Genomic DNA, 14,922 nt, shown 5'->3' with positions numbered 1-14,922 from the left:
ACCTGTTTTTGGTGTATCCATGCGGGGATCACGATTCACAGTTGTTTGGCAAGGAATTTAGGTTGTATTTTCATATCTAAATATAGAAGTGAAATTGACATACTACTTGCAGTTTCTAAAGGGTCCTTTCAAGGTTTGGAAATGAATGCGACATTTGCTGTATTGAAATTGGGGTCAAACCAACTTGAATCCACGGCAAAGACCTTGTCGAGCACATAGTTAACAGTTTTCTTATTTATTGTGTATATTTCTACAGGTGTGCACACGAGAGCAAACTGATCCCATCAGATACTTGAAGAATACCAGTCATTCAGAGACAAATACCCTAAGACATAAAACCAAAAACACCAACAAATACTACCATACACTCGAAGACCAACTAAGTCAGAGAGTCAAAGACGAACAACAGACTATCAAAAACCCAAAGAGCAAAGTACATGGACAACTTTGAGATCAGGCCTATCACAGAACAGATGTTGGGCTGGTAGAGTGGTGAACTAAGCAGAAAACATACGTATTCTCGGATTAACCAGCCTCTCGTAGCAAGTGTTCCTCTGAAAAACACTTAACTCAAGGAAGGGGTATTCTTTTTAATTCTCCTCACCATTTTATTTTTGCACAATAAGTCATTCAGGTGATACAGCATTGGAAAAGTCAGAATGGTGGTAGTATGGGACAGTCTTGCAATGGGACTCATCATGTGCAATCAAACAGGTAGTGTAGCACGGAAGAGGGAGTCAAGATTGGAACTGTGCAACAGAATCAAAGTTGAAACGTATGGCAGCCATGGTGGGAAAGAAAGGGAGAGCCTAGCAGACCCGTAAAGCATGGAAAAAACTGGGAAGGTTGGGTGGTACAGAGTAGGAAAGTCAGATAAAGTGGAATAGTCAGGCAAGGTGGCACCACACGAGGCAAGACGTGCCCAGTCTGGAAGGGACAGAGAGCATTAGGCATGAAGGCAAAGCATGGGACTGTCAGTCAGGGGGGCATAGAATAGGAGAGGCGTGAAGGAGGTGCAACATGAGACAGGCAGGCAAAGCATGGGGCAGTAAAGGAAGGAGGCCCAGCATGCAGAAGAGGGTAGATAGCATGTGGCAATCTGACAAAAAGGCAAAGCTTCCAAAATCAAAATTTCAGTTTCCAGTACTACGACTTCTCTGAGACATGCCTGATGTTCTTGGTTGAATGGATGGATCACGTCCTTTGGGTACTAGAGTAGAACTTCTGTACTCCCGAGTACTTCCAGGTTCAGTGGTTCCACGGGATATGCCATAGTTGAGATTCTTCTAAGGGCACAAGATTCTCTATCTGTTCCTGGTTATGGGTTTTCTTTAGCCCAATCTTGGACCAAGGTGTTCTGTTAGTCCTTCCCAACCCTGACCTCAGTCAACGCTGCATATTAATCTGCTTTTCCCTCATCCTCTGTTAGGTATTTTCTTGGCCTCCTGTACAGTCTATTATTCTTGGGCAATGTCCTGTGTGGGTGCAGTCATTTACCTCCAGAATCAGAGAGCCATGGTACTGGTTCACTCCAAATGGATAGCCTTCTCTCCCCCTTAGGAACTTGACTCTCTCAGACAGGTTCACATTTAGTATGACACAGTAAATAACACTCAATGATAGGAACAGCAATCAGAAGTGTCAATCTGGGCCCATGCTGCTGATAGAGCGCAGCCTTTGTTTGCTTCTCGGCCATCCGCAAACAGGGGCACTACACCCAATTATGATGAATGTGGTGTCCTCAGTGCAGCCACAAACTTGTGCTGCCCTTGGAAGCACTGCATTTTGTGAAATACAGAGCAGCTGCTTTAAAGTCGCTCAGTGTTTCTCTGTGTAGGTGGCAATCCAACTACCACTTTAAAGAGGGATTAGAGATCCGCCTTTAGGTGGGTGCAACAAGTAACTGCATCTGCCTGCAGGGGGGTTACTGAGGGGTTCATTGGGCCCCCATTTGCCCCTTCCAGAGAGCTGCCGTCAGGGGGCATAGTAGCTGTGCATCAACTTGTTGGGCATGGTTACCTCTGTGGTCAAGTCCATAATACAGCACGGGCACAGAGTCAAAGTGATCCCCTCATTTGCATACGGCCAGGCTGCCATGCAACTGAAGGAACACCCTCTGAAAATTGCACTGACATTACTTGTGCACCAACGCTATTAGCATTTCAGAAGGGGCTGCAAGAGAGTCTGCAGCCCATTCTGTAATACCATAGTGCCCCAGGGGAGCAAAAAGCTGGTGGACATATCACTTGTGCCCCCGAGCACTATCTGTAAAACGGCCTCTTGTGACTCTTTTAGTAGTATGGAAAGGCTTGCAAATATACAGCTCTACATTCAATCACCCACACAACTCGATCCTACCTATAATAAGTATTTATTACATTCTTGTGTGTTCCATGCGGGTGCAATCCATGTGGCCTGCTACCCACTCACCACTGCCTAGGGTAGGGACAAAGTCCATTCAACTAGAGTGCAGGGACCAGTTAAGGACCCAACTGGCTTCCCTTTTTTTAATGATAGTTTATGGTGTTTTTTGTTACAACGTTAGATTCATATATTTTAAGTAATGCTATATTGAAATACAAAGGGGCATATTTATACTCTGTTTGCGCTGGATTTGCGTCATTTTGTTTGGCGTAAATCCGGCATAAACCTAACTCCATGTTTATACTTTGGCGCTAGACCCGTCTAGCGCCGAATTTATGGAGTTAGAGTAATTTTTTTACTGTGGAAACCTTCCTTGTGTTAATGAGATGCAAGGTAGGCGTTCCTGGGCAAAAAATGACTCTATGGCATTTGCGCCTTATTTATACTCCAGTGCAAAAATGACTCAGGGAGGAGGAGGGCCTTAAAAAATGGCTCTAATCCTGTTTGAGTCATTTTTTAACGACTGGGTCACGGCAGGTGTTAGGGGACCTGTGGGCTCATTTCCATGGTCTCTGGCCATGGAAGCAGTCCACAGGTGCCCTTCCTTGCACCCAGGGACACCCCCTGCCACCCTTGCCCACCCCTGGAGAACACCCATGGATGGGGGGACCCATCTATGGTAAGTCCAGGTAAGTTTTGGTAAGTACTTTTTAAAAAGTTTTAAAGTGGCATAGGGGGGCCTAACTTGGGCCCCCCCTATATGCCACTGTGCCCAATGGCCATGCCCAGGGGACAGAAGTACCCTGGGCATGGCCATTGGGCAGGGGGTCATGACTTCTGTCTTTGCTGAGACAGGAGTCATTTCCTTGGGGGTTGTGCGTCAGAAAATGACGCTAGTCAGGTTAGAGTCAATATTTTTTACTCTAACCTGACTTGCACCATTCTTTGACGCACAACCCCCAGGCTTCCCTACACTTCCGCTGCCCGGTTAGCGTAATTTAGTTTGACGCTAATCAGGCCGCAGCGCCAGCTACCGTCATTCCTTAAATATGACACCCGGCTGGCGGGTTGGAATGGCGGTAGCTGGCGTTAAACGTTTTGACGCAAACCTGCGCTGGAGCAGGTTTGTGTCAAAAAGTATAAATATGGGCCAAAGTATGTAAAAAAAAATAAGAAACTAAAGAAAAAGCAGATAGCCTTTACCTTTGTAACTACAACATAATCAATATGTGTCATGGAGCCAAATTCATGCTGACAGATTCTCTCATCATAAGTGTTCAGCCCCACTTCTAGTAACATTAGTTACATTCCTCAAGAATTCCCGGATACAACATGTGACCATATGGTAAATAAATCTATTTCAAGTGCTAATATTCCAAAGTTCACACGTTTCACGAAAACAACACAAATGGCTTTATGAAGCACATACGTTTGAATATGTTCATTATTGGTCTGCTCGGCAATATTTAGAGTGATCAGGCTTATTTCGAGTTTAGTCAACCTGTGCAGTTGTACCTTAGAATATTCTGTGGTGGTACTCATATTTAAAGAGGATTTCACTAAGGGGGCATGTTTTGTGCGCGGTAAGATGCCAGTGAAAAACCCCAAATGCTCACACCAAACACTGTCATGTTTACACCATTGTATGTGGGTGTGATATGATACATATCTTTTCCCAATTCCATCAGAGCTGTTTCCAGTTCCTTAGGAGCCATGTCTCTAACCCACTCTTCATGGGAGGGGATCGTTGAAGTTTTCCTTTGTTGTAGAATACAGACCTTTGCCACTACCACTGACATAGAGAGCAATACTCAAAGATAGCCGTTACATTTTTTAAAAGAGCCAATGAAGGAAAAATGATGATGTTTATGTCACAGAAATCCTTGATCATGTCCCATGTACAGGTCCAGTATTTTGACAATTTGGTATTGACCAAACGATTTTTATGTTCAAAAGTTCACTCCGTCTGAGAACATCTCCAGCAAGGAGTCTCTGCTGATGCCCACTGCTTTAAGCCTACTGAGGGACAAGTGCCACCTGTGTAAACTTTTAAAGTAGCTGAACTTGATCTGGGCTTCCCTTCGACTTTTATCATGTTCTAATTGTATGTTATCCCAGTCTTTGTTTAACCGTACAGTACATTATGAGTCCCATCAAATGTGCTCCATGTGCACAGGTATGAGAGCTCTGGGGATATCAGCATAGATATAGGCAGTCCGCCCCAGGCTTCGTTTATGCAGTGTGTGAGTTACCTGTATCCCCCAATGTAGAGATGATGAAAGCTGGTCTCAGTTCCTCAGGTCCTGGTATGCTATTGCATCCTCTTGACCCCCTACATCCAGAACAAACATTCCCCTCTCTGCCAAACTCTCCAGCTTAGGAATTGATTCCCAACTAAGAGATGGTCACTGATGCTCAAAAGCCGCATTCACGTGGAATCTGCTGCAGGTTCCTGTGTGCCAGGACAATGCTGTAGCAGGGAGAACTGGATTATAGATTCCAACACTGTGGTGCTGGGCTCACAGAGTACCGGAAGTGCTGGTTCAGTTCAATACTTCTTTAATGTGTAGCCACAAAGAGTTCTTGCAGTAACTAATATCTTAGTGGTGCGACTTGATGAGCAATTCAATATGATGCCATGAGGAGCATTCTCAGGCCTCCACTTAACGTTGTCACATATAGTTTCAAAGGTGTCAATCTCTATTGTGCTTTGGTGCATATAAATTGGTTGACCTTGATGTCAAGTATATTGTGCATTTAGTGTGGGACCCTGATAGGCATTATTTCAAAAATATAATTAAACCTGGGTCTATAGTCATTGTCACTGACTGTACTCTACCTCCCAATGTGTGCAAAATCCCAGTCATTTTTTTTGTAAAAGGCACCATATAAGCCAGTCCTCTACTTACCAATCCACCCAAGCATATAATGTTTTAGGGCCCATCAGCATGAGTAAATATTGGGCCATTCATGTGGTCATAGGGAGTGTTTCGTGTGGGGAAATTGCTTTTTGCAGGTTCATCCCCCCACTTTTTGATTATTAAGTACTGGTGTAATAGCTCTGTAATGCACTGGGCCTTGCTGTCTAACCCTTAAACATATGTTTAATTGATATACCCCCAATTGGCATGGGTTAACTTACTTATAAGCCCTTAGTATATGATACCAGGGGTACCCGGGGCCGGATAGTTAGGTGTCCCTCGTGGCCTGCGGGACTGGTTGTGCCACCATGAGTGAGACAAAGGAAAGCATGTCTCCCAGTCTGCAATTGGTTGAATAGTTTTAAACTGCTGACTAGACTTTGCCAGTTAAATTGATGGCAAAGCACAAACCTTCCTTTTTAATATGTACAGATCACCCCTAAGGCAGGCTTAACAAGCCTTAAGGCAGGGTGATTTATATTAAAAAGAAGGGCATATGTTTTTAGATGTCCTGACAGTAAAAATCCTGCATTGTCGTCTTTACTGTGGAAAGGCTAGTAGCCTCACTGAAGAGTATGGAGTGGCAAGCGAACCACTCAGCAGCGATAACTTCCAAATGCCATTACTAACATTGGTTCTTGAAGATTTCAAAAGAATCAGTGCACTAAAAGTGACTTTTTTGCTCAAGACGAACTTAATGTCACTAGTGTACAAAATGCAACTTTAGAAAGATGCCACATTGTTGCAAAAAAGTTGTCTACTACCTATTTTCAGTCACAGGCAGCTGCTGTCTTGAGACCACTTTCTGTCCCCACAGGAGAGAAGTGCAAACAACTCTCAGGAAGGAATACATAGGACCTGCCGCAGGAAGAGGTGTAACCTCCTCCTGGAAGGATGGCTAGAGTGGGTGTGAGCCCAAAAGATGAAATTCAAAGGGGAAACAGGCTTTGAAGGGCAGATGGTAGTCACACTTACAACAAACTGCTCTTTTATGCCTGCACCAACATCTTGGTGTCCAGGTGAAGACAATGAACCATGTATTAGCTAAGGGGTCCAGAATAAATTCCTGTGGTGGTGAAGAGGACGCGGCCGCGGGTAGGTCATTTAGCAGGGGCTTTGTCATTAATTGTGACAGCAGTCTCCGACCTGCACGTTGCCCATCATGCCCTTCCCTTAGTATAGGAGGGTCCATACCTATTGTGGTAATTTTTTGCATAGCTTTCTATGTAAGTTACAGTTTTTTCCATATTTTCACACTCATTTGGGTACTTTTATGAGCAGCTAAGGAGTTTTCTTGTGGTTCTGATGAAACGCTACCTGAGCAATAGGGACACCCAGGTGTGAAACATGTTGACCTTTAGTTAGGGCTAGAGATAGTGTCCTTTTGCCCTTCACTTAAGTTGGATAGAGCAGTGGAACATTATTTCCTCTCTACTGCCCTTTGTTTTTACCCTTGACTGAGATCTATCACGTACAATAAATCTGTTGCAGTGTGGTTCTCGAGCCAATTTTAATCTATTTTCTCCACCTCTCTTCTCTTTCTAGTAGGTCTGATTTCTTTCCTACTATTTTTCTTGGCACGCACTTCAAAAGACCTCCGGCACAGAGCCCCCTCATGGGGCCCATCGGACATTGCAACACCAGTCTGACGAGGAGCAGACCAGATGATGAAGCATGACATCCAATGGGTGTGTGAGGGTTCTAGCGTCTAAATACAGAAGTGCCTCTGTGACCCCTGTGTATCATGAGGAACAGTGTATTTTTTGGGTTGTGGTGAAGAGGATATGCCAGTCACCTACAGGGTCTACAATGTTCTTAGGTTATTCTGTTCCTTCAAACCTGGAAGAGCATTGTGTTCCGTTGACAGCCAGATTTATGGCTTTCTGAACCCAGTCCCCTGCCTGGGCTATTTCTGACTGGTATTCACCTCAGACGGGAGGTTGCAGTGAATGATCTAAACAAATGCACATAACATAACGTTTCCTCCACTTGCCAAGGGAGATGACAGTGACAAAGGATATGGGTATGGATTACTTTTCATGCAGGCATGAAAACATACACAGAATCAAACTGAATGGTCTAGCTATCTCTCCCACCCTCTAATTACATGTTTTGGTGACAGGATCAGGGGCAGTGTACTTCCAGGTTGGATGGCTGAGATGAACATCGCTTGTTTCATAAGGGAACCACCATTTTGTGAATTTCGTCCAAACAGAGTCCAAATCGATTCTACTATTCACAAATCTGCCCTTGAATCATGGATCCTTCAAACAAACACAAGAAAACACCATGCCTTCTGGTCCCAAAACAATGAAGGTGAAGGGTCCAAGTTTAAGGGACTGAAGGATCGTTGCAGGTAGACCATCTAGACCCATTCATCTTGGGATGAGGCTAAAAAGCCTGTGCCTCTACACTCACACTGCCACCATTAGTCTCATCATAACATGGGTAGACAGGAAGGTGACCCCTCATAAATGGGAGTACACTTTGGTGTCCCCCTGACATCAGGGATGTTGACAAAAAAATGACATACAAGTTACTTACCTTTGGTAACCTAATATCTTGTAGAGACATATTCTAGTTGCAGATTCCATACCTTAGAATTTCCGCCAGGCCACAAACTGGATCTGGAGATTTTTCTTCGAGCAATACACTTGCATGTCGTTAGGTGGCGTAGGTCAACTCCACGGGCGTTGTTGGCATCGTAGTCGCCATGATGACGTTGGGAGTAGTACGTAGACGCCACCTTTGCGCAGTGACGTCAGTTTCTTTTAACGACTTTCCACGCCAAAGCGCAGAGCCGCTAAGAACACTGAGATTGGTGTGCCAGTGCTAAGGACCTAAAGAGGGAGTCCCTGTCCCTAGAAATCAGTTCACAAGCGGGGAGGATGGATGGGCTGGTAAGTAATCTGCAACTAGAATATGTCTCTACCAGATATTTAATTACCAAAGGTAAGTAACTTTTACATCTGGTAGAGACTTCTAGTTGTAGATTCCCTACCTTAGAATAGATACCCAAGCAATGCCATCCTCAGTGGTGGGCTGCGAACCAAGATCATATTAGGAAGTCCTGCAGGACCGAACAACCAAAGTAGCCGTCCCGACGGACCTGACTGTCCAGGCAGTAGTGTTTAGCAAACGTGTGCAGGGACGCCCATGTAGCTGCCTGGCAGATATCCAGGACAGGAACACTGCCTGCTAACGCAGTGGAAGCAGCATTTGCTCTGGTGGAATGAGCACGCAAGCCCTCAGGGGGTTGCTTCTTGGCCAAAGCGTATCACATTTTGATTCAAAGAAGTATCCATCGAGAGATGATACGTTTTTGCACCGCCTTCCCTTTTTTCGCACCCACATACCCGACAAAGAGTTGAACATCCACCCGGAAATCTTTAGTACGATTTCGATAGAACGGTAATGCTCTTTTTGCATAGAAAGTAGGCAGGGTGATGGACTGGCCTACATGAAAAGGCGTAACCACCTTTGGAAGGAAGGAAGCCGTAGTGCGCAACACCACTTTGCCAGAGTGCACAGACAAGTATGGAGGTTTGTACAAAAGGGCTTGAAGCCCACTCACCCTGCGAGCAGAGGCGATGGCAAAAAGAAATACAATATTGAAGGTGAGGAGCCGTAAGGGACAATTGTGCATAGGCTTGAAGGGAGTACACATTAAATAAGTAAGGACAAGATTGATGTCCCACTGAGGAATGATAAATGAAGTGGGAGGAAATAAATGGGTGATGCCTTTTAGGAATCTACTCAAAAAAGATTTAAAAAGTGAGGGCTGATCAGGTAACCTAAGGAAGGCCGAAATGGCAGAAAAATACCCTTAAAGCTGCCCAAAGAAGAGCCCTGCTGGGCCAAAGAAAGAATTAACAAAAGAACCTCAGATAGAGGGGATCAACAGATTTGTTGGTGCACCATGCCACAATTTATTCCAACGACAGGTGAATACAGTTTTAGTGGAGGGACGCCTGGCTGGCAAGATAACATCGCAGACTTCGGGTGGAAGATCAGAAGTCGTCAACTGTCGCCGCTGAAGCTCCATGCATGAAGGCTGAGGTTGGACAGATTCGGGTGAAGAACCGTCCCCTGTTGCTGCGACCGAAGATCCGCCCGAAGAGGCAGTCTGAGTGGAGGATCGATGGACATGCACAATAGCTCTGGATACCAGACTCTCCGAGCCCAGTCCGGAGCCTCCAAGATGACTTGGGCCCGGTCATTCCAGATCTTCTTGAGATCTCTGGGCAGAAGTGGTTTAGGCGGAAAGGCGTAGAGGAGGCCGAAGTTCCACTCGAGACAAAAAGCGTCTCTGAGCGAGTGCCGTCTTGGAAACACCAACACGCAAAACAGCTGACATTGCGCGTTCTCTGCAGAGGCAAACAGATCTAACCAAGGCTCTCCCCTCTGCTGAAAGAGACCTTGCACCTCCTCCGGATGGAGATGCCATTTGTGATAAGCTGTGCATTGACGGCTGAGTTTGTCCGCTCTGACGTGGAGAGAACCCGCCAGATGTTGAACCACCAGGGTAATACCCTGATGTTCCAGCCATGTCCAGAGGCATAGTGCCTCCTGACAACGGGCCCAGGACCCTATTCTGCACTGTTTGTTGCAGTACCACATGGCGGTAGTATTGTCTGTGGACACCTGCACTACTTTCCCTTTGAGAGAGGGAAGAAATGCTTTCAATGCAAGCCTGATCGCCCAGAGCTCCAGAAGACTAATATGGAGACCAGACTCCGCCGGAGACCAGGGGCCTCTGATCTCCGCCTCTCCCATGTGACGCATCTGTCACTATAGATAGATCTGGTTGGGGGGGGAAGGGAGGGGATCTGCCGTGGACCCAATGCGGATTTGAAAGCCACCACTTTAGGTCTTTCGCAATCCCCTCCAAGATCTGAACCAAGTCGGAGAGATTCTCCTGATGCTGAGCCCACTGGAAATTCAGAGCCCTCGTATGCCATCGGGCATGTGTCACTAGCAGGATGCAGGAGGCCATGAGGCCCAGCAGCCTCAGAGTCAGTCTCACCGGAACCCAAAACAGAGGCTGAAAGATCGGAATCTTAGCCTGAATATCTTGGAATCGCTTTTCGAGAGGATAAGCCCAAAACTGCACTGTGTCCAGAACAGCTCCGATGAAGGGGAGTGTCTGAGAGGGAGTCAGGTGTGACTTTGACATGTTTATAGTGAACCCCAGTGTGTGCAGGAGGTTCGCCATAATCTGAAGGTGGGAGACGACTTTCTGGGGCGAGTCCGCCTTCAACAGCCAGTCGTCGAGGTAGGGGAAGACTGATACACCTAACCTGTGCAGATGAACTGCAACCACCGCCATCACTTTCGTAAACACCAGATGGACACTGGTAAGGTTGAAGGGGAGCACAGTAAACTGAAAGTGCTCGTGACCTACCATGAATCAGAGGTAACGTCTGTGGGCAGGCAGGATAGGGATGTGGAAATAAGCGTCCTTCAAGTCCAACGCTACCATTCAGTCTCCTGGGTCCAAGGCAGACAGTACCTGAGCCAGGGTGAGCATTTTGACTTTCTACTTCTTGAGGAAGTAGTTTAGGTCCCGAAGGTCTAGGATAGGACATACGCCCTTGTCCTTTTTCGGCACCAGAAAGTAGTGGGAATAACAAGCACAACCTACTTCGGGCACAGGTACCTTCTCTATAGCTCCCTTGGCCAAGAGAGCTGTGACTTCCTGCAGTTGAAGCGCCAAATGATCCTCTGGGAGGTGGCTGAGTGATGAAGGCATGGCTGTGGAGCAGATTCGAAAGGGAGGGAGTAGCCCTTTTGAAAGATCTGCAAAACCCACCTGTCCGTAGTGATGGATTCCCAGTGGGGCAGGTGATGGCTAATCCTGCGCCAACTGGATGGGAGTGAGGGGACCGACGAGGAGGGTTTGGAGGCTGCAGCGGGGGTAGAGGTGGACTGGGCAGACAAAAGGTTCCCTAACCCACGTCCACGTGGGATTCCGTGTCCCCGGCCATGCAGCGGATGGATAGCATGGGTGGCACGGTGGCAGGCGCAGGATGCAAAAGGGAGCCCCTTCCGTGGCCACGAAAGGGGTGAAAAGCAGACTGTAGGGGGAGAGGAAAGACCAAGGGACTGAGCCGTAGCCCGGATGACAAGACTCTCAGGCGTGGGATGTTGGGATCGGAATTTAGGGTCATTCGGAGCGGGCCGATGGTGGCATGCGATAGTTCTATTCACAGGAGCCCCTGTGTTGGGTTTGGACCAAGTACCCAAAAGGACATCGTGAGGGCTTCATTGAACGGCAAAAGGGGTTTGGATGTGGAAGTCCCTGGCTGAAGCACCTCCGTCAGGAGATTGGACCTGACCCCTATAGTAGGAAGCTCAAGGCCAAGGCCCTCAGCTGTCCTACTGACCACCATACCATAAGTGGCTCCCTCTGCCGTAGCCAGTAGGAGGAGACCGCATACCAGCGTTTGGAGAAGTATCCAGAACACTGGTGTTGCCCAATTCATGTGCCTAGCCCAAAGATGAGTCATTCTGGTATTCATAAGGGTCCAGGGACCCCTCCAATCCTTCCCCAAATTCATACCCATAGGAAAAAGGGTCCGAATTTGACCTGAGTGAATAGGCCCCATCGAAGACAAAGACTCTGAGTCATCGAGGATAAGGATCGGGTCGACGTCGATAATCTACCTGGTGCCAGGAAAGGTCTCAATGAAGGCATCCACCATGCTTGGACCTCAGGTGTCTGCTAATGTCTTTTGGTGTCAGATTGCTAGGTCTACCAGCTCTGTTGTTTTCAATAAAAAAAAAAAAACACTAACACCAAAATGCCATTATATGGTTCTACAAATCAGTAAATGTAGTCCAAGATTAAGTCCTCACGCAAATATTCCTGAAGCCTGTAAGAGCCAGCACTGGATCTAAAGTTCCCCACAGAGAGAAGTATTTCAAACTGTGCTCTGTAAGCCTCTAAAAGTTAGTGCCGCCTTTGTGTCATTTTTTGACGCAAAAGCGGCTCAAACTTACAAAATATAATTATATTATATATAATATATAATATTATATATATATATTTTATTTTGTAAGTTTGAGCCGCTTTTGCGTAAAAAAATGACACAACGGCGGTGCTAACTTTTCATAAATCAGGCCCCAAGTGATCAATTAATTTTATCAGACACCCCAAAGAGTGAAGGGTACTAATAAACACTGCTAACGTTTGGATATTATATGAAATCCAGAAAGCAAGAGCTGTTATCAGACATCCACAGAGTAAAAGATCCTCAGGAAACAAGATACACTGGTCACAGTCCCACACTAATAAAGTGTGTATTATGTCTAAGGCATCTACTGCATTGTGATTTGGGGTTACCTGTGAATTGATGAGTCTTGCAAATGTAGAAATATTATGTTGTAGGTAACTATTAGAATGCTTCCTGGAAGCAGTGAGACAGACAGGAAGGCATGCAGATAGACTGACAAACAGAAGGACAGATGCAAAGAGAACAGAACACCTCTCTTAGCTTATCTCACCCTCGGCAGCAGGTTGAACCAGACAGGCTGTGTTTGACTCCAGTCCCATGAGCTCAGCTCTATCTCCACCTCGCCCATGAAGAGGTTGCGTCCCAGAGGGTCATGATGCCAAACGGACAAGTTTAAGATCTGGCTCTGAAGCTCAGACTTGTCAATCTTGTACTGTTCAATGAAAAAATGGGTCTGTTAGCACAGCACGCTACTTCAGGGCACAGTCACTTGAGGGTGATATATGGAGGGAGTTGGGCACACAGATTAGGGGTATTTGAGGAGTCTCAAAGCTGTACCTTCGCTATATCACCCTACCTTTACATCACCTCTGCTACACAGTGAGAACAATCACATTGTGGGTCAGTATATCCCTGACATCTACATTACCTAAGGGAAGGAAGTAATATAGTTCAAATTGAAGGCATGGTTATTCATTCTTGGGCCAGGGTTATTTAATTAAAATTAAAGTATTCTCAGTGTGATTAATGAAATCAAGTGAAAAGAAGCCTCATAAGTACATACACATATCATAAATAACATTGTATTTTATTACACTGATTTAATTGTAAATTAATTTTAAAAAGGCAAAGGTTTGGTACTTAAAATAAAAACGAAATATATAAAAATGTTATTTTTAAGTTTTAATATGAGTAAAATGAATTAAAATGTACAAAGGATACAATAGGTTTTTGTGGTAAAATAATATCAAGTTATTTAATAAGTCTTGTGTGAGGTTCAGGTTACTATATTAAAATAATCATAATTAATACAATATTTTTTCAGGGAGCGGTCTAGGAATCATATAAATAACTTCCAAATAATTAAAAACATTTAAAGAATAGGGTAAAGTTTCTCATTTAATTACAACTTTGAAAAATACATACAAATAATAAGTTTAAATTCAAAACCTAAACACTTGAAAATAATTCACTATTTTACGTTTTTAGCCTTAACATTTCAACACTTGTATGTTATATATATATATATATATATATATATATATATATATATATAGATGCCAACGTAATCATTAAATGAAAAAAACAATTAAAATAGACAAAAGAGAAAGCGTTGCAATTACAATAAAATAAAAGCCAGCATAAAAATGAAAACAGTCATTGTAAAAGTAGGTTAGAAGTTGGGGCGATGTAGTGGTTGAAAACTATAGAAAACATATCTGGACAATGAGGTTGTACAACTGGATGGATTGCACAGATGTCAGAACATACATAGAAGTCTGGCTACAAACTGAAGTCAGTGCATATGGAGATCATGAGGGAATCTGGGCACACTAGCTCGGACGCATGGGGAGTTGGGGTAAACTGCAAGTCTGGACACGGGGCGGGGGAAGAGTAAGAGTCAGGGCACATACAGTATTATCCCAATGCAATCACGCTGTGACAGAAAACAGCAAAACCTATCAATCCAATTCATTTTAAAGGACGTTACTGGGGGCTTGGACACCACCAGAAGAAAGCTCTCAAGTGTTCATCTGTGTTTGTGTGCCTAACCCCTCAGTGCTGATAGGTTATATCTGGATTTTAACCCTTTGTGCATAACCTTTGTGCTATTAATAAATGATTAGGCAGGTGCTCACAATTTGTGCTAAATTACTAAGATACCAATAAGCGATAAATAATGTGGACTTCTACCAACAATGGTCAAGCAACAGTGCAATGGGCCCCAATGCATACTATGAAAATGGACTCTCCCTCTCCTAGACGGAGTGGTAAAAAATAGTCATGACTGATGCAGTGAGCTTCTTATACCGTTGGGCCCTGTTGCCACTTCAGCCGCTGCACTTTTGAGAGCCACGCCCATTCACTGTGCTCACTTCGCTCAGGGGCTAATGGGTACGGAAAGATCAAAATGACCAATGTGTATGCTCTATGTGGGCCTTGAAAATAGGTGTTCTGGACTGTAGGGGAATATCCTTATTTACTAAGAGGGCAAGTGTGAACAGATTTCATTTCTGCCTTCAGGAGAGTTAAGTCATCATTTCTCAAATTCTGCCATGAAAGTAGAAGAATGTGAAGGCAATGAGGCAAGTACCCTCTAAACCTTTCGACCAGGGTAGTAAATTAAAGTAAATCAGTGGTCAAAGCAAGGGGGAAGTATACCTAGACTTCCACAGTGATCT

At 45.0% G+C, this 14,922-nt stretch overlaps 1 protein-coding gene across 4 annotated transcripts in view; it reads right to left on the bottom strand.

Moving 5' to 3' along the window:
* Positions 1–14,922, bottom strand: part of SYTL1 (synaptotagmin like 1) — a 272,953-nt gene that overhangs the window by 46,940 nt on the left and 211,091 nt on the right. For all 4 annotated transcript variants that reach the window (XM_069225245.1, XM_069225244.1, XM_069225243.1 and 1 more), the window contains exon 11: positions 12,792–12,953. In XM_069225245.1, the coding sequence (XP_069081346.1) occupies positions 12,792–12,953 (162 nt within the window). The remainder of the gene's footprint in view (positions 1–12,791; positions 12,954–14,922) is intronic.

Source organism: Pleurodeles waltl, chromosome 3_1 (assembly GCF_031143425.1).
Source record: "Pleurodeles waltl isolate 20211129_DDA chromosome 3_1, aPleWal1.hap1.20221129, whole genome shotgun sequence".
In the NCBI taxonomy this organism is placed as follows: domain Eukaryota; kingdom Metazoa; phylum Chordata; class Amphibia; order Caudata; family Salamandridae; genus Pleurodeles; species Pleurodeles waltl.
The sequence above is the reverse complement of the archived record's forward strand: the minus strand, read 5'-3'. Positions and strand labels throughout refer to the sequence as shown.